Source organism: Lasiodiplodia theobromae (assembly GCF_012971845.1).
Source record: "Lasiodiplodia theobromae strain AM2As chromosome Unknown scaffold_19, whole genome shotgun sequence".
In the NCBI taxonomy this organism is placed as follows: Eukaryota; Fungi; Ascomycota; class Dothideomycetes; order Botryosphaeriales; family Botryosphaeriaceae; genus Lasiodiplodia; species Lasiodiplodia theobromae.
In genome coordinates this window covers 397,649-414,119 of record NW_023336398.1, presented here as the reverse complement: position 1 = coordinate 414,119, position 16,471 = coordinate 397,649, and the positions used below count along the sequence as shown (strand labels likewise).

The following is a 16,471-nucleotide window of genomic DNA, read 5'->3' as shown; positions in this document are numbered from 1 at the left end:
TGGAAGTCGGTACGAGACGCCCATCTCACCAGCTGAGTCCGTGGGCGCGTCGAGCGCACACTTCGAGCCAGTCAGCTTCTGGCCTGCGGTGCGCGGTCCATTGCTAGAAAACGACGCAGTCGGGCACTGTCAAACCTCCTCTTCTTGCTCCGTAGACTCGGCGTATGGCTCTGCAACAAGCACTACGCTTCGACAGTCGTCCAATCCACGTTCTCGGTTTTTGAGAGTCCCAAGCCCACTTCGCGACAACCAATTCAATCAACTGCCAACAACTCCGCCTTCATCACTCTCCACGAGATCTACCTCAGGAGATTCCAGGGAAGCTCCCCAGCCCCGAACTTCCGGTCCATCGAATGTATTTGTGTGCCGCCTCGAAGGCTGCTTTGACCGGACCCGTTGTTTCTTCTTGAATATGGAGAGCCGCAACGAGCACGAACGCGACAAGCATAGCCTTGATTACCCAAAAGCCATACAGAAGGCCGCGCAGATGCCACGTATTGAAGAAGCTAGTCAGCAAACCGAATCCTCCAGCCAAGATAGCACTGCGAGCAACCATCCGCCGCAGACTGGTAACGGGACTGATGCGAAAAGCAACCCAGGGGTGTTTGTGACCTGTTGCTCCCAGGAATCAAACCTGGATGCAGCTCCCGACAACACACAGGACTCTCCCAGGGTTTCAAAAACATATCCACGAGAGAGGCCTGAAGTTGGTAAGGATACCACTATGAGTCCCGCTTCATCAGTGACCAGCCAAGCCACGCCTTCCACCTCTTCAACTCTGTCATCTGAAATGGAATTACTGAAACCCATGCCGAAGAGTAAGATCGACGAGATGATCGACAACGTCATGGAGGAGTGCGAGGGCATGTTTGACTACGTACTTGGCTTCGATGTTCACGACGACATGTCAGACGCTGCAGACTCCGAGTATGAAGAGTCTGATGCCGACGACATCGACGACGTAGTCTCGCCCGCTTCTCCCATGTTTCAGAGACCAGGCGAGTCATCATCTCCCACTTCGTCTTCCTCCTCTCCCCAATCAGCCGTCCTCGGTTCTCCAGCGAAGTGCCACACAGTCGCCGGAGAATCCAACAGAGCTGGCGGAACACCAAGAGCCGCTACAAACGCACGAGCGGGAAGGTCGTCCAATTCTTCGAATGCGCAGCGTAAGCGCAAGGCACAAGGTTCAGACCAGCAAGAGGAGAACGACGATGACGGCGACGGCAACAGTGAGCGGAAGAAGCAAAAGAAGGACTCGGAAGAAGAGAACAAAGGATTGAGGTTTGCTTGCCCATATTGGCAAAAGCACGGACGGACAGGCCAAGGACGGACGAAAATGCATGCCTCTTGCGTGTTTCCCGGGTTCTCAACTGTAGCAAGACTGAAGTGAGTGTTCGCATGTGGGAGCATCTGCGTTTTTGCAAGTACTGAAAGTCTTACCAGGGAACATTTATATCGGTGCCACTTGCAACCGGCATACTGCGTCCGCTGCTGCCAGCTGTTCCCCAGTCAGCAGGAACTCAACACCCATCATCTTGCTGCTGAAAGATGCCCAGATGTTCTCAACAAACCAGTCATTGACGGCATCACCGACGACCAGGCAAAGCAACTTCGATCCAGAAGGGTCAAAGAAGGCGTGAAAACGGAGGAGGCTAAGTGGACCAACGTGTATTTCATCCTCTTTCCCGACGACAGGGAAGCTCCGTCCCCATGTAAGTCCCAAACGCAACTCTGCCTCCGGCTTTTCCTAGAAAAATAGCATATGTGAGTGGTTGAAGCTATCGTCCGGAGGAGATTGTGGAACCAAAATCCTCTGCCTCAAACAAACACTGACTTAACTTTGTAGACTGCGTCAGCAATCAGGACACAGCCAGCCTCTCGCCCGAGTCCATCATGTTCCAAGACTTCGAGGACTACAGCCGGCGCGAGTTCCCGGCGCTCTTCCGTGCCGAACTCAAGAGGGATGCTGAGGAGGAGGAAGCGCTCATGCAGGAGCGCTTCCGACGCAAAATGGTCGACGCCGCCCGGCGCGCGACCGAGAGGCTCTATACCGAATACCGCCGCAACCGCCTGCAGGCCGACACTAACAGCTCCGGCGGCGCCGGTCCATCACAACGGATGCAAGCCTCTGTCTCGGGGCAAATGGAGTTTCTCGCCCCGCCTCCTCCCCAGTCCGACGCCATCCAGGACGTGCGAGCTACGGTACCTCGAGGAGGCGGTAGTCGTGGTGGCCCCTCTGCCCAGGCGGATGCCTCCTCGGACTCGGCGTACGAGACCTTGCTCTCGGAATCCAATCATGCGTACCTGACGGCGCGGCTTCCTTCAACAGCAGCGCCGGGCGATCTAACTCAAGATCAGTCGAGATTCGGTGATCCTGGCCTCCACCTGAATGCCATGATTGGAGGACAGCCTTTGTCTGAGGGCTCTAACAACCCGATTGACGACCCCAGAATCATGCAGATACAGCAGCAACCTGAGTGGTACTTCGATTTCTTGAAAGATCAGAACATGTATACCGACGCCTATTCTGAGGACCCTTCTCTGCAAGCTCCTTTTTCTGGTAATTCTCCCATGGGCGGAGATCCCACAAATAGGAACGGCTGAACTATGTCAAAGTGTTGAGCTTGATGAAATACGTATGGGGAAAAATATACCAATTTGCAAAGGAAGAGCAATAACGTTTGTGGTGGTCTCATTGTTTCAAGGTTCTGATGTAGAGGTGTTTTGCGTTCGAAGGCTAGCGCTAACTTGTTTTGCGCTCATGTAATGGGCAGTTGACTCTATCTAGAGAGAATGTCGGATTACAAGCTAGCGCTAGCCTTCGAATGCAATAACCCTCTGTAGTCGATTCAATACCATTTATCTAGTCCATCACGCGTCAGTTTAGGTCTCACATACTAGTATGATAATTCGTTTCATTGCTGACACAATCATGAGCAGCCGTCTTCTGATGCTTCGGTGTAATAGACCCACAATCATCGTAAAGAACCCATCGTTCTAAGTAGCCCATTTATTCCCTCTTAAGGAAAGAAGGAAATCAGAAGTACAAATAACCACATATCGACTCTTGTGGTACAAACCTTATGCGCCGTGCCATGCCGCTTTTTCTTTCCCTATCCTATCCCAAGACCCCTCGGGGCGTCTGTCCCTCAGACGCTCGTGCTGATCCGGTGCACAACAGGAACCGAGCTTGGCGGCAAACTTCCCATCTCGGTGACAACCATCTTCACATACTCGGCCGGCGTGACGTCGTACAGCACGTTCAACAGCTGCAGATGAGGTGTCTCCTTCCACCTCTTCAAGGCACCCTCGCGTCCCTTCTTCTCCGCTCCCTCCTCGTCATCTCCGTTCGTAAGGCCTTCGCCAATCCATTCTCCGTGACCGAGAATCTCATCCGCCGGAGCGATTTCGTTGTTGACGATCGAGTCGAGCGCAACGCGTTCGGTGAACTTGACAGACTCGCAGCACACGATGACGGGAATATCACGCTCATGCGCAAACATGGCGATGATTGCAGTGCCGACGCGCGAATAAAGCCGGCCGTTACTCATCATGGCAGACGCACCAAGGAAGACCTTGGAGCCTTCTTTGACTGCGTGCGACGCGGCACCAACGAGGCAGTAGCTGACCTGGATTCCAGCAGCCGCGAGGCTACGCGCCATCTGCTTTCCTTCAAAGAGCGGCTTCGAGTCGACCACGTTGACACGGAACTTGCGGCCGTCTGCATGGGCACGGAGAAGGGTCTTGAGCACAATGCTACTCTTCGCAAATGTAACGATTACGTCGCCGTCCACAATCTTAGCGCTTGCGGATTCCGAAATGACCTCATCGGCAGCGGTGAACTTCTCGCGAATGAAAGTATCAATGTGGGAGAGGAGGTGGGCCTTTGCAGTCGTCTCAGGAACCGAGGGGTCGACCTTAATGATGAGGTCCTTCAGCCAACGAATGGCATTTCCTTGGGACACGGAAAGCGGTCTGCAGCTGGAGAGGTAAGAGATCTGAGGCGAAAGATGGTGGGAGGTAAGATGGCGAGCGAGCGAGGTGCCGGGAGGAGTGGTGTACGACTCAATAACCTAGATCACATCATATCAGCAACCAATCACAGAGGTGGCTCTCCACGGTGCGATTTACTAACCGACTTGAAGGCTAGCAGCATAGCGACAGTCCGGGCGTTGCTGCCGCAGACAACATAGCTGCTCATCTGCAGACCCAGCGCCAGGATGGCGGGGTGGACTTCCTTAGCCGCGCCCTCAATCTCATGCCTCCGCGGCTGGCCGTAGAGGTGCCCGAACAAGCCGACCTGCTTCTCAGCGTGCTTCTTCTTCTCGCTCTTGGCCTCTTTTAGGGGCCCGCCAGCAGGCCCGCTCTGCGACGGCCTCCTCCGCGTGGGAAGCGGACGGTCCTGTTGCTGGCCGCCCCGCGAACCTCCAGCCTGCTGGTTCTGCTGGCCTCCCTTCTGCTCCTTCTGCTTGCTTTCTTGCTTCTTGTTTCCCGCAGGCGGCGGCGGAGCACCTCCGCCTGTTGCATCTTTAGCTGCCTTCTCGGCAGCACGCTTTGCGGCCTTTTCGGCTTTGGCGCGCTTCTTGAGCTCGGCGCCCGACAGCTTCTCTTCCTTGGGCGCAGCCGGCGCGGCTCCAGCGGCGGCGGGAGTCTGCTCCTTCGACATGTCTGCAGGCTTTGTCTCGGCAGGAGCTGTGGCCGGCTGGGTGGTCTGGCCGTTGGCGGGCGTAGGCGTGGGGGTGGGGTCAGCCATTGCGGCCACCGAAGTCGCGCGTTTTGATTTTTCTGGCGGGCTCGAAGTGGGTCCGGGAGCACGACGCAATGCAGTCAGCAGTGGGGCTCGTCGTGGCTTGTGTTTGGGCGGTGGGCTCTCGGACGCGCGAGGTCGTGGTAGTTTGGGTTTAAGAGTCACATTCGAGCTCGGCATCTCACAAAAAATGTGGGTTGCCGTAGTGCGTCATTCCGGCGCGCCACGCGACCCATGCGCGCAACCTTCCTCTCATGCGCATGCAGCAACCAAAGAATCAGTTCTATATTCTACTGCTTAACCATATGTAATCTCAGAATCGAACAAAGTGGCTTGGTGTGCTGGGCGTGCATAGCTCAATCCTTTCAATGCCAAGTCTCCCATTTCCCCAACCAGCTCTGTAAACGCCTGGAAATGCCCGAACCTCTTTGCATCCTGTTCTATAGCCTCTTTCTTGGGCCTTTTACGGCTCGGCGGGGGCAGCCTCGTCGCCTCCCTTAAGGATGAACTCGCTGTCACCGATCTGCTTTCCTCTCGCTTCCCATCTGGCTTTCCTTTCGGCGCGAAGCTTGTCGCACATCTGGTTGAGAGTAGGCCAGTACACGGAATGGTCGTACTCGAACTCGACCTCGCCGCCGTAAGACTTCATCAACTGGACCGGAGGAATGAACTGGCCGAAGGGCTCGTTGAACTTCATCTTTTCCTTTGTGACGGGGTCGATGAGGGGAGAGATGAGCTTGAAGAACGTCGAAACGTACCACGGAACTTTGATCACATTAGCACCGAGTCTAGATTCACGTTTGATGGTACTCACGCTCTGAGATCAACGACTTGCCATTCCTCTCCGGGTACTGTCCCTGAAGGATGCTGAGCACCTGCTTGCCCTGGCCGAGCGACGGGTTCTTCGCCGAAGTGCTGTTCTTGAAGTTGATCAGGAGCGCAATGCTCTCCACACCCGCGGGCATCAGGTCGATTGCCCTCTCCAACATGAACACCAAGTTATGCACCTGGCGATCGCTCTTCTCCGTGTTCTGCTTGGAGGGGTCCATGTACAGGCAGGGGCGGCCGTCATTGTCGTAGCCCAGGATGATGAGCTTGCCCGTCTCGTTCTCGGGCGAGATGTAGTCGGCGGTGAAGCCGTTGGTGCCGTACTCGCGGCGCCAGATGACCGTGTCCAGCAGACGCTTCTCGGCGGCGGCGGCCGAAGCCCACTTGACGGCGCGCAAATACCGCAGCAGGCATTCCTTGGTGAGCCACATGCGCTCGTCATCTGACAGCGGCTCTTCCTCGCTCTTCTTCGCCGCCGTCTTGGGGACATTCTCCCATTTCTTCACGCTCTCAAGGAGCTCCTGGTATTTCTTCTCTTGGTCGGTGGTGAGGATGGCAGGCGCGGGCGGCTTGCATTGCGGCAGCGGGTGGGGAAAGGGGGCCTTGGCGACGCCGGCGGCGGGAGTGTCTGCCATGGTGGAGGAGGGTGCGGAGTCCTTGGTCTGGTTTGACGTGTCCTTCTCGGTGGGAGAAGCGGCGGCGGGCGGATTGATCTGCCCGGTCTCGGCAGCAGACATGATGTTCAGGAGATTGGCGCGCGTCAGATGAGGCTAAGTCGATATTGCGTTGATTGCTCGAGCGGAGGAGGCTATTTACAAGATGTAGGCGCGCAGCACTACTTATAAGCTGTCGAGGAAAGAAAGGGGACCAGAGACACGGGGCAAGAAAAGTGACATCAACTAAAACAAAACAGATGTGCAGCTAGGATTCCAGCACACCGGGAGGCGGCACCCAAAGGACGAATGGCCCGATTTAGGCTCTGCGCGGAACTCGCGCTCCCGGCCGCGAATCCTTATACCTAGCGACCGCATGGATCGCTTTATGCGCGGTCCTCTGAAATCGCCGGGTAGCCATCGGGAGTCTCTACTTGGCGCGTCGCGTCGCGTCACCGGGCGAACGCGTCTCTCGCGTACCAGCCTAAGAATCGTCGCATTGCCAATCAACCTCAACACCCGCAACGCTCCCATCCGCCATGGACGACACCGCCGTCGAGCTCAATGAGTTGTTTGGCTCGCCAAATGCCGCACTACCGCAAGATGTTCTCCTCGAACTACAGTCGCTCCTCCGTCTGCACTCCATCTCTGCCCAGGAACTCTTCTACAAATGGGAGTCGTACAGCATTAAGATGGGCCCTGACACCATCCTAACTCTCAAAACCGCGCGCGACTTCAAGAAGGATATTCAAGATACTCTGGAAAGGGAGAACCGGGCGAAGGCCGCCCATGGAAGATCGGACAAAAGGACTGCTGCTTCGACCCGCGCCGCCGCAGGTAATGCCGATGTCTTCGGAGTGTGAGCCTTGCCCCGTTGTGCAGAAGGGCCCTAGATACTAACAATCTACAGGCTTGATGGTATTTTCCCTAGCACGCCTCATGGCGCTTCGCGTACCCAGGTGAATGGCAGCGCAGCGAAGAGAAAATCGACCTTCGAGTCCCCGGCTGCAAAGGCCACCAAAAGCAATATCCAGAGCTCCCCTCAGACTCCGCTCGCGGCAAATGGAGCTGGTGCAGCAGCGTGAGCCGTCCATTCGCGCACTTTCACAGGCCTCAGGGCGCTAAGTAGTTGTAGGACCTCCTTCGCGGACCGCCCGAATGCCGGCCAGATCATGGAGACGCTGAATGGCCAGATTCCTTTGCCCGAGCCTCCTACCGAGTCCCCCGCAGAGCCTCGCATCAAGCTCAAAGCGAATACAGAGCTTGCCAAGTTTGCATACAAGACAATGGCTATGAAACTTTCAGAGGCCTCGGAGATTCTAGATGACCGCATCGACGAGTTCCTGCAAATCGTTCAAGAACATCACGAACTTGAGGATGGTGCCTTCGGCAATCCGGCGAGTCAGAGCACGAGTGAGATTGTTGCTGTTGGGCGGATTGCTTCCGACAGTAGTGAGGGCAAACTAAACGCTGCCTCGCTCGTATTGGAAACGTCAAGACGGACCGGAGCAGGCCTTAGAGTACCGCTGCGAGTCGACAATCTGCCAAGCTACAGCTTCTTTCCTGGCCAGATTGTAGCAGTGCGAGGCAGTAACCCAGCGGGCTCGTTCTTCATGGCGAAAGAACTCCTCGAAATCCCGCTGCTAGGACCTGCTGCCTCTACCCCTTCGGAACTCGATCTAGCTAACGCCCGTCTCGCTTCCACAGGAGACATGGACGTCGATGACTCTGAGACTCCGACGAGGCCACTGGGTATTATGGTTGCCTCTGGACCCTACACACCAGGCCATGTTCTCGACTTTGCTGCCTTCCATGCCCTCATCGAGACAGTACTCGAGTCCCGCCCAGACGTCCTCGTCCTTAATGGCCCCTTCCTTGACATCGAACACCCTTCTATCATCAACGGTGACTTCGACATCCCCGACAATGCCATCCCCAACCCGGACAAGGCCACGCTCAAAGACGTCTTCCGCTACCACATCTCGAACCCCCTCAACCACCTCGCCTCGCAGCACCCCAGTATCACCATCATTATCCAGCTCTCTGTTCGTGACGCCATAGCGAAGCATGTTTCTTTCCCACAAGACCGTGCCAAGCGCCAGGAGTTCGGCCTACCGCGGCAAGCCAGCATCGTAACCAATCCCGTCACCATCACCATCAACGAGATTGTCGTTGGCATCACCAGTCTAGATATCCTCGACATGCTGCGCCGCGAGGAGTGTGTCAGCGAGAAGGCGAAGATGACAAACGCCATGGCCCGTTGGAGCGCCAACATCATCTCCCAACGCTCTTTCTGCCCTGTTTTCCCGCCCACTGCGCGAGAGGCTTACCCCAAGATCGATGCGGATAGGGATGGTGCCGCGGCAGGCCAGGAGGATGAGGAGGTGGATCTACTGCCCGTTGGTGCGGTGCTAGACACGAGTTATTTGAAGCTGGCGGAGTGGTTGAACGTACGGCCGGATGTGCTGATTACACCTTCGGCCTTGACCCCATTCGCGAAGGTAAATATCTCCTCTGAGAGTCGAATATACAATTAAAACTAACGGGTTTTACAGGTTATCAATTCAGTTGTTATACTCAACCCTGGCACATTGAGCAAGAAGCGTGGCCCAGGCACTTTTGCGCGGATGACCATTCTACCGGCTACCGTCACTGATGAGGAAAGAGAGGAGAATGATGTCGTTGCGCATAAATTATTCGAACGGTCGAGAGTGGATATAGTGCACGTTTAGGGTGTCGAAGAGAAACCGTGCATGAAGTTGGCAGACTTCCGGGTGTGGCGCGTGTAAAATGAACTTTGGTACCGGTGGATGGGTTGGATATCATGGTCTGGTACGGTGTTGAGGCGTTCATATAGTAGTTACTTGTTTTGATAGAAACGCAAGATGATCATGTCGGTATACCTTGACATAGTCATCATAACTTAGGCGGTGAAATGAATCTTGTAAGATGCTATCCCTACTACATTTATATATCTTCCATTAAAATCAATATATAAAGTCTCACGAAAGTCCAATGGTTAACATTAATGAGGTGAGCATGTAGGCCCGAGGATAACTTTTCTACTATTTCTTATGGTCTCCGAGTATAGAGCATCTGATCAGTAAAGCATAAAACCTTTTTATTGCATAGAATGAGGAACGAGACAACCGGCATTTTTAATTTCCCTTTACAAAATTCATATACCAGCCAATTTGATGGACTCAAAGTGAGCGCATTCCCAAACCTTGACTTTTGTATAAATAGAAGTTGTGTGATCACTGGTCCGGCCCCGTATCCGCATTCTTCTCCCCTACATCCAACGCCACCAAAAATCTGCTCACGCAATTATATGCGCCCACCGTAGCCGTTATCTCGACGATCTCTCTTTCGCTGAACAAAGCCCTCAACCTCTCAAATACTTCGTCCGGCACGGTCACGTCCATCGTCATCCCATCTGTATAGTCCAAGACTGCCAGATGCTTCTCCGTCAACCTTGATGATGGCTCGAGATTTTCTTCCGTAGCGGTACCGCCTGGTCGTTGCGTCTGCGACTTCGAGCGCCGGCGCACGATGTACTCCATATCGCGCTCGTCGAGCTCACCGGTTGCGCGCAGGAGTGGCGCATGCTGCATCCATTCGTACCATGCGCAGTTCAGGACAGCGACACGGCAGATGGCGGTCTCGCGGAGGGACGCTGAGAGGGAAGTGCGCGAACGGATGGCGCCGAGGAAAGAGTTCCTTGAGGGGTGCTGTTTTAGTACAGGTATTTAACAAGAATTATATGCCCGTGGATTGTTCGGTACTTAACACCCGCCTACAGTATGAAGGGGCTTAGAAGCTTTCTTAAGACATCTCAAGAGGAATTATCTTTTTTTTTTTTTGCCAACACCAATGCTTCACTTCCCGCTGCAGTTGTTCCGATACTTCCAGTACCAAAAGATCTCTAGAGAAAAAAAAACAAAAGAACTTACCAACCATCCGCGACCGGAGGCGAGTGAAGCAAAGCTAGATCCAATTCTTGAAGGCCTTGCTCGGCTCGTCTTTCCTGGACGCGCCTGACGATTGCTTGGTCCGCTTCGCTTTGGAATTGCGGGGGGTTTGGCACATATGGAAGGCGCATGGTGGGGGCCAATGGGTTGGATTGAGGCTTCGATGATCCCTGAATATCGTGTCCGGTGCGCTGCAGCCCGCTCAAATGTAGAAGTTGATTCGCACAGGCAGGAGTGAGTGCAGTTGCGTCAAACGTGGGGTAGTGGGGCATGAGGCGCACGGCGCACAACCGAAGTCGTGGCCGGTGAAGTCCCTGCGTCCGTCTTCCGCTCCTCTCACTGTCTTCTCCACCGAACATTCCAAAATGGCTCCAAAGGGTGCGTCGGCAAAGTCGGCAAAAGGCAGCAAAAGCAAGAAGACAACAAATACGCCCAAGAGAAATGATACACCCCCGCGCTCGGGAAGACAAGAGGTGACAGATGTCTCCGCCAAAATTCCGCTGGAACTACAGCAGCTCCTGCTGAACATCTTTCGGAGCGCTTTCCCGAGCCGATTTGGCTCCGATCTGAAGCCTCTGCTCCAAGAGGTAAAACAGCATTTGTATAACCGCGACTTCCTCACTGCTTTCGGAAAAGATGAGTATCTTGAAGCCTACGTCGTCCGCTGGAGCCCAAGCCGCGCCCTGGGCTACCTGCAAATTTTCAATGATCTGGAGGACCATTTTCGGCCAATTCACAAGTCCAGCCCCTGGACAGTCGTTTGTCTGGGTGGCGGAGCTGGCGCAGAGATTGTCGGTCTCGCCGGTTTTCTAAAGCAGTTGGTCCAGGAAGATACACCATCTGGGGAAGAGGAATCGCCAGAGTCGTCAGATGCTGCCGTGTCAGCACCGAAGTTCGAGATCTCGGCCATCGATATAGCCAACTGGACGCCCATCGTGACAAGTCTCCAGACCGCAATCACCACCGCCCCGCCGCTTTCTAAGTACGCGTCCGCTGCGGCTAAGGAAAGCAACGTAGAGCTACTGCCTCCGCATCTCTTCAAAACTGCATCTCTCCAACAAGATGTCCTTACAATGTCTGCAGAAGATCTCTCTGCTCAATTGCAGAATGCCGATCTTGTCACAATCATGTTCACCCTGAATGAGTTGTACAGCACCTCGTTGGCCAAAACGCAAGCCTTTCTCATGAGGCTCACTGGAAGTCTGCAGCAGGGCTCTTTGCTCCTTGTCGTGGACAGTCCGGGAAGTTACTCCACCGTGACGCTCAACGGCGCTGAAAAGCAATATCCTATGCACTGGCTGCTCGATCACACCCTCTTGTCAGTTCCGAAGGATGCGAAATCGACGGCGGACGGGCCAGAGTGGGAGAAGGTGCTTTCGGACGAGTCCAGGTGGTTTAGGCTTCCGGAAGGACTGAAGTATCCGATCGATCTGGAGAATATGCGATACCAGATCCACCTCTATAGGCGATTACCATGAGATCCTATCAGAAATCAAAACATTCAACCTTCACACATCGCCAAGGTATGCTGTTGGGCTCTTGCTGGATTATGTGCTGTCAATTTTCCAGGGTTGTACGACGTAAACACATCATTTTCTCCCCCGAACGTGAGATTCCGCCGCATAATGCTATCATTTCACTTAGTCGTCAAGCGGAGTTCGTATGTTCACCGTTTCTTGAGAAAAAGATGACAGCACACAACAAACGGGCTGCGTCTGCGGAGTACAATAGCTCAATGCAAACCATTATCATTCACACTTACGATCACTCGCATTCTCCGTATGTCCCGTTTGGCTGCTCGCCATGTCCAAAAAGGTGTCTTCAGGATTGCCTACAAAGGACCAGGATGAACTCCACGATCGAGCAGGCAAGGAGCTCAATAAATACTTGACCCGCAACATCGGTCGTCACCCCGACTATCCAGCTGATCCGCTGCCCTCAACATTCTACGAATTTGCGCGCATGCGCGCGCGCGAAGAACAGATGTCGAACAAATCGAATCCTGCAGACTCTAAAATGTCCACTTCGACTCTGAAACAGCATTCAAGTCGAGAGCATGCCCAGAACGCGCTCGACTTTCCCTTCCACAACCGACACAGACCCGAGCTCACGACGTTCCCACCTATAGAACCGCAGAGCGCAATCCAGGAAAGCTCGAAGCAGCAACGCAAGAAAGGGACGGGGGAGGAAAGGATAAACCAACCTGGAATGCAAGATGCTGCGAGGGACCAATGCACTCGCTCGAAGCGTATAGAGGACGAAGCCTTTACGCAACGCGTGGGAGTACCTAATCCAGGATCGTCTGAGAGGCTTGAACCACGGACACCTTGCGCTTGTTGCCAGCAACTGATTTGCACATGTGGCCGCGTTCTGCGCTGCTTGAGCCCGCGCAACTGGAGAGAGTGCAGAAGCGGAAGAGAAGAAGGGAGCGAGCCATCACCAGAGACCGGCTCATTGCGAGGCGGTGGACAGTTGCCGGGAAAGATCAGGAGAAAGCTAGCGGAGAAGAGGGCAAAAGGACGCACCAAGAGGCAAAATCCTAAATTAGTGCTTTCTCCAGGGTTTCACCCATTTCGACCGCTGTCGACAGAGTCAATCGAAGTTTTGCCCATCGATTCCCACTGGCCTGTACCCTCCTCCGCCACCAATAGCGTATCGCAGGCCAAAACAAAGCCATTCGATCCCTTTGAAAATAGAAGACTCTCCAGTGGATCTTCCCGGCCGGATAGCAAGTATACACCATCCTTCTCATCTTCCATAATCGTAGAACAGCACGACACCCCGCCTCCCGTTCAAGAAAATGATAGCCCTTGGGACTACCGAAAGAAGCACAAATACAGGGATCTCCACCCGATTCAACCACCTCCCGAGCTCTACTTACCCACGGACCATGGGTACACCCGCCCGGCCGCCCTGCCTATGCCGGGGTCGTATCCACCATCTAGACCGGATTCGCCATCCTCAGTGTCAGCGCATACGCGCGACCACGACGATGCTCATCTCGGGTCATTGACTAATGCGGCGAAGGAACCGCAGGAAGCCGAGTCATCGGAACCTAAATTTGCAACGCCGAAGCTGCGAGGTGGGGGCGACGATGAAATGCACGCACGGGTCCCGGCAAACCTGTGGTACCTTGCAGGTGGTTCAGGCGCGCCACCAACCTACAAGAATTACAGGGGTAAGCGGAAGAGTGCCCGTAAGAAGGGTCAAGACAGAGCGAAGGAGGGGTACTGGAAAGATGTGATCCATTGGGGTTTGCCACGTGAGAAGAAGCGCAGGCCAGAGGGTGGGGATGGTAATGGAGAAGTACAGCCAGCTCCTATGGATCGGCCACCATCGCAAAATCCGGATCCAAAGCCAGCACAACCACCGCAGCAACCCCAAGAGGAGCCTCCACTTGAGCAACCACCGCATCAAGAGCCTCTTCCTCAAGAGCCTCCTCCCCAGGAACCACCGCCTCAGGAACAACCGCCTCAAGAACAACCGCCTCAGGACGATCCGCCTCATGACCCCCCGGCCGACCCCTTTGCAGACCCCCCTGCAGACCCCGACCCTCCAAGGGACCCTCCAGACGACGATGTCGCCCCACGCCGAGGAATCCCGAGAGACCAAATCATGGAACTATACGGTGAAATGCTAACCGACTTCTTCAACAACGTCGACCGGGTAGCACGGCAAATACTCGACGACTTGGACGCCCGGCGCATGATAGATGGGGACGACCGTGAGGAAAGGAGGCGGAGGCGAACATGGTGAGGAGGCACGGTAGGTCGCGAAAGATTTTACCGTACATAATTAAGCCTGTCTCGTCAAGTGGCGTTGTGGTCTACTTACCTTCGTAGTTAGAGCTTACGTATGAATGTTCTTGTAGAATTCCATTAGCATGCATATTTAGAAATACTATCACCCATTGGACACGGAGGGGTGGCTTCTGTAGCCCATTGTGGAGAAGTGGTGGAAAAGGATAGCACAGGAGACGAAGCTGCCCGAGAATCAACCAAAACCACAAATGATCGTCAGGTTAGGCAGAAATGGGATGAGAGTCACAGGGTCAAGATAACGGAGACAAGGTACAGAAAAAATGGCACTAAGACAGATGTTGGCACCGCACCGGAGTTGCAAAAGTGGGTACACCGACCGGCAGGAATCATCTTTTCCTCGAATAAGTCCGGCGGAAGAAAAAATGAATACGCTTTTTGCTGCCTGTAGGTGTTCTTCATGAGGCTCTGCGCGAACCGTCCGATGCGTTCGACACCGCCCCTTCATAGTGGATCTGGGGGCTGTTGCCTAAGGCTTCGGATACTTTCCAATTACGAAAACCACAAACGCGGCTCAACAAATAAGCAAAATGCCATGTGGATTCCTGGCGGACGCTTTTAGAACGTATGCCGAACACACTCCCATTACGAGTCAGATGCCAAGGTGGGGGCTAGTTGCCTGTACATGAGTGGCAGTCTTAACATTAATGGTTGGAACTTTTGGACAAGGTATCTCGGAACATGAAACTTTTTTGGTTTGGATTTGGCTTGGTATTGCGCCATATCTAAACACTGATGGTCTTGAACACTCTGTGGCCAAATGTCAGCAAGTTGTATAACACGAAAATAGAAGCAGACATACCCAAATCCACTGCCACCAGTAGCCATGACGCATCCTGGGATTTGCGGATGCCAGTGGCCTTCCTTGACCTGGTCCATGTAGTGGACGAAGAGCAGTTGCGGTGGCACGTCCTGCACGCCGGCCGTATCCTTGCTCTCCTCGTCGTCCAACTCGACAGCCAAATCCCACAGCGTAAGCGTGTTGTCACCGGAAGCAACCATAACGATACTGTCGTCGGTAGGGTGCCACTCGACACAGGTGATCTGCTCCTTGTGGAAATCAAACGAGGCAACGGGGCTTGGCTTGATAGCCGCACCGTTGGCGCTAGGCTTCCACTGCCTCAGGTCCCACACAGCCCACTGACCATCGTCCGCGCCAGACGCCAGAAGGTGGGCAGTCTGGTGCGACCACGAGAGAACGTTGACATCAGTCTTGCTGGCCTGGACGGTGATAACGGGCTTCCGAGACTTGGAGCGAATATCCCAGATACGCACGGTGCCGTCATTGCCGGCAGATGCGAAGACATTCTTCTCCGTTGGTGACCACTGCAGCTCCTCGACCGTCTCCTTGTGACCAGTGTAAGGGGTGGTGTCGGTGACAAAGCCACCGCCCTGTGTCCTGGTGGTGGCGAAGATGCGGCCAGTAACGTCGCCGGTCAAGAGCTTGCCTTCAGGCACCAGCGGCGACCAGTCCACAGCATAGCCTTCGTTCTTGCCGTGGGCACGGACGGTGCACACGGGTTTCGACTGTTGCGGCGTCAATGTGGAGCCGGGAGTGTCGAAGGCTGTGAGATGCGGCGTGATGTCGTGGATCAGCACCTGGCCAGACTCGGTCATGGTGGCGGTCAGGGTGGTCGGTGCTTGAGCAGAGGTGACCTGTGGAGACTGGTGGGCGCGTATCCGGTTGGTCGTCGAAGTAAGCGGGATTGATTTGGTTTCGAGGATGGGGTCGGCGTTCTCGTCGTCGTCGCTATCGTCATCCGACTCGTCCTGCTCGCGGTCCATGCGGCTCAAGCTGCTCATCTTCATAACCAGAAGCTGGTTCTCCTTGTCGCGGCCTGAGGCGGCCTGGGTGCCGGCGACGGCGTAGACGGTGGCGGGATAGGACCTGCGGTCGTCGCCCAGCTGGTCACGAATAATGTCCATTGACAAGCACGGCCACGGGGCCTCTAGGGAGTGGAGCATCTCGTAGGTGGAAAGATCTGGCGCGAGCGTCTCGCCGGCGGAGAGCTTGTGGCGGCCAGGAATGAAGGTGCCCTGGTCGACTTCCATGGCATCTGGGCGAGCAGTCAGCACAATGCGGGCGGATCCGAGCAGAGAGAGGCTCACTAACCCTCGCGCTCCTCTGCCTCCCGCTCCTCGTCGGGGCGGCCGTCTACGCCAGCCTCAATGATCTCGTCCTCGCTCTCATACTCGTCCTCGTACTCGTCCTCGAACTCGCCGGCCTCGTCGGGCAGAGCGGCGGGCACGGGGCGCTCGCCGGACTTGAGGGCGTCGCGCTCGTCGTCTTGCGGGTCGGCCGGGCGCTTGCTCATGGCGGGAGATTTTGTGGTATATGTGCGGGGAGCTGGCGATGGTGTCGCAACTTTTTTTGGGCGTCACGGCGGTTCTACCGAACTTTGGCCGGCGGGAGCTGCCCGGGCTACAGGCTCTCGTCGTGTGGCTTGCCCTCCA

At 55.0% G+C, this 16,471-nt stretch overlaps 8 protein-coding genes across 8 annotated transcripts; 4 read left to right on the top strand and 4 right to left on the bottom strand.

Moving 5' to 3' along the window:
• Positions 1-790: 790 nt before the first annotated feature.
• LTHEOB_6620 (Ribosome biogenesis protein nsa2) lies at positions 791-2,604 on the top strand (the record flags this gene model as incomplete). Its single annotated transcript, XM_035515897.1, has 3 exons — positions 791-1,281; positions 1,510-1,712; positions 1,847-2,604. 3 exons carry the CDS (start codon positions 791-793, stop codon positions 2,602-2,604), a joined length of 1,452 nt encoding a protein of 483 aa, XP_035372655.1.
• A 545-nt stretch (positions 2,605-3,149) lies between these two features.
• Positions 3,150-4,753, bottom strand: LTHEOB_6619 (Translation initiation factor; the record flags this gene model as incomplete). The annotated part of the gene is made up of 2 exons (XM_035515895.1): positions 3,150-4,073; positions 4,136-4,753. 2 exons carry the CDS (start codon positions 4,751-4,753, stop codon positions 3,150-3,152), a joined length of 1,542 nt encoding a protein of 513 aa, XP_035372654.1.
• A 457-nt stretch (positions 4,754-5,210) lies between these two features.
• LTHEOB_6618 (Cral trio domain-containing protein) lies at positions 5,211-6,312 on the bottom strand (the record flags this gene model as incomplete). Its single annotated transcript, XM_035515894.1, has 2 exons — positions 5,211-5,512; positions 5,562-6,312. The coding sequence occupies 2 exons, from the start codon at positions 6,310-6,312 to the stop codon at positions 5,211-5,213; spliced, it is 1,053 nt and encodes a 350-aa protein (XP_035372653.1).
• Positions 6,313-6,767: 455 nt separating this feature from the next.
• LTHEOB_6617 (DNA polymerase alpha catalytic subunit) lies at positions 6,768-8,960 on the top strand (the record flags this gene model as incomplete). Its single annotated transcript, XM_035515893.1, has 4 exons — positions 6,768-7,087; positions 7,139-7,309; positions 7,364-8,729; positions 8,784-8,960. 4 exons carry the CDS (start codon positions 6,768-6,770, stop codon positions 8,958-8,960), a joined length of 2,034 nt encoding a protein of 677 aa, XP_035372652.1.
• A 525-nt stretch (positions 8,961-9,485) lies between these two features.
• LTHEOB_6616 (4-carboxymuconolactone decarboxylase) lies at positions 9,486-10,330 on the bottom strand (the record flags this gene model as incomplete). Its single annotated transcript, XM_035515892.1, has 2 exons — positions 9,486-9,948; positions 10,182-10,330. The coding sequence occupies 2 exons, from the start codon at positions 10,328-10,330 to the stop codon at positions 9,486-9,488; spliced, it is 612 nt and encodes a 203-aa protein (XP_035372651.1).
• A 234-nt stretch (positions 10,331-10,564) lies between these two features.
• On the top strand, positions 10,565-11,677 carry LTHEOB_6615 (uncharacterized protein; the record flags this gene model as incomplete). The annotated part of the gene is made up of 1 exon (XM_035515891.1): positions 10,565-11,677. The coding sequence occupies one exon, from the start codon at positions 10,565-10,567 to the stop codon at positions 11,675-11,677; it is 1,113 nt and encodes a 370-aa protein (XP_035372650.1).
• A 1,441-nt stretch (positions 11,678-13,118) lies between these two features.
• On the top strand, positions 13,119-13,955 carry LTHEOB_6614 (Alpha beta hydrolase fold-3; the record flags this gene model as incomplete). The annotated part of the gene is made up of 1 exon (XM_035515890.1): positions 13,119-13,955. One exon carries the CDS (start codon positions 13,119-13,121, stop codon positions 13,953-13,955), a length of 837 nt encoding a protein of 278 aa, XP_035372649.1.
• A 787-nt stretch (positions 13,956-14,742) lies between these two features.
• On the bottom strand, positions 14,743-16,332 carry LTHEOB_6613 (Glutamate-rich WD repeat containing protein; the record flags this gene model as incomplete). The annotated part of the gene is made up of 3 exons (XM_035515889.1): positions 14,743-14,767; positions 14,820-16,074; positions 16,131-16,332. 3 exons carry the CDS (start codon positions 16,330-16,332, stop codon positions 14,743-14,745), a joined length of 1,482 nt encoding a protein of 493 aa, XP_035372648.1.
• Between the last annotated feature and the right edge of the window lie 139 nt (positions 16,333-16,471).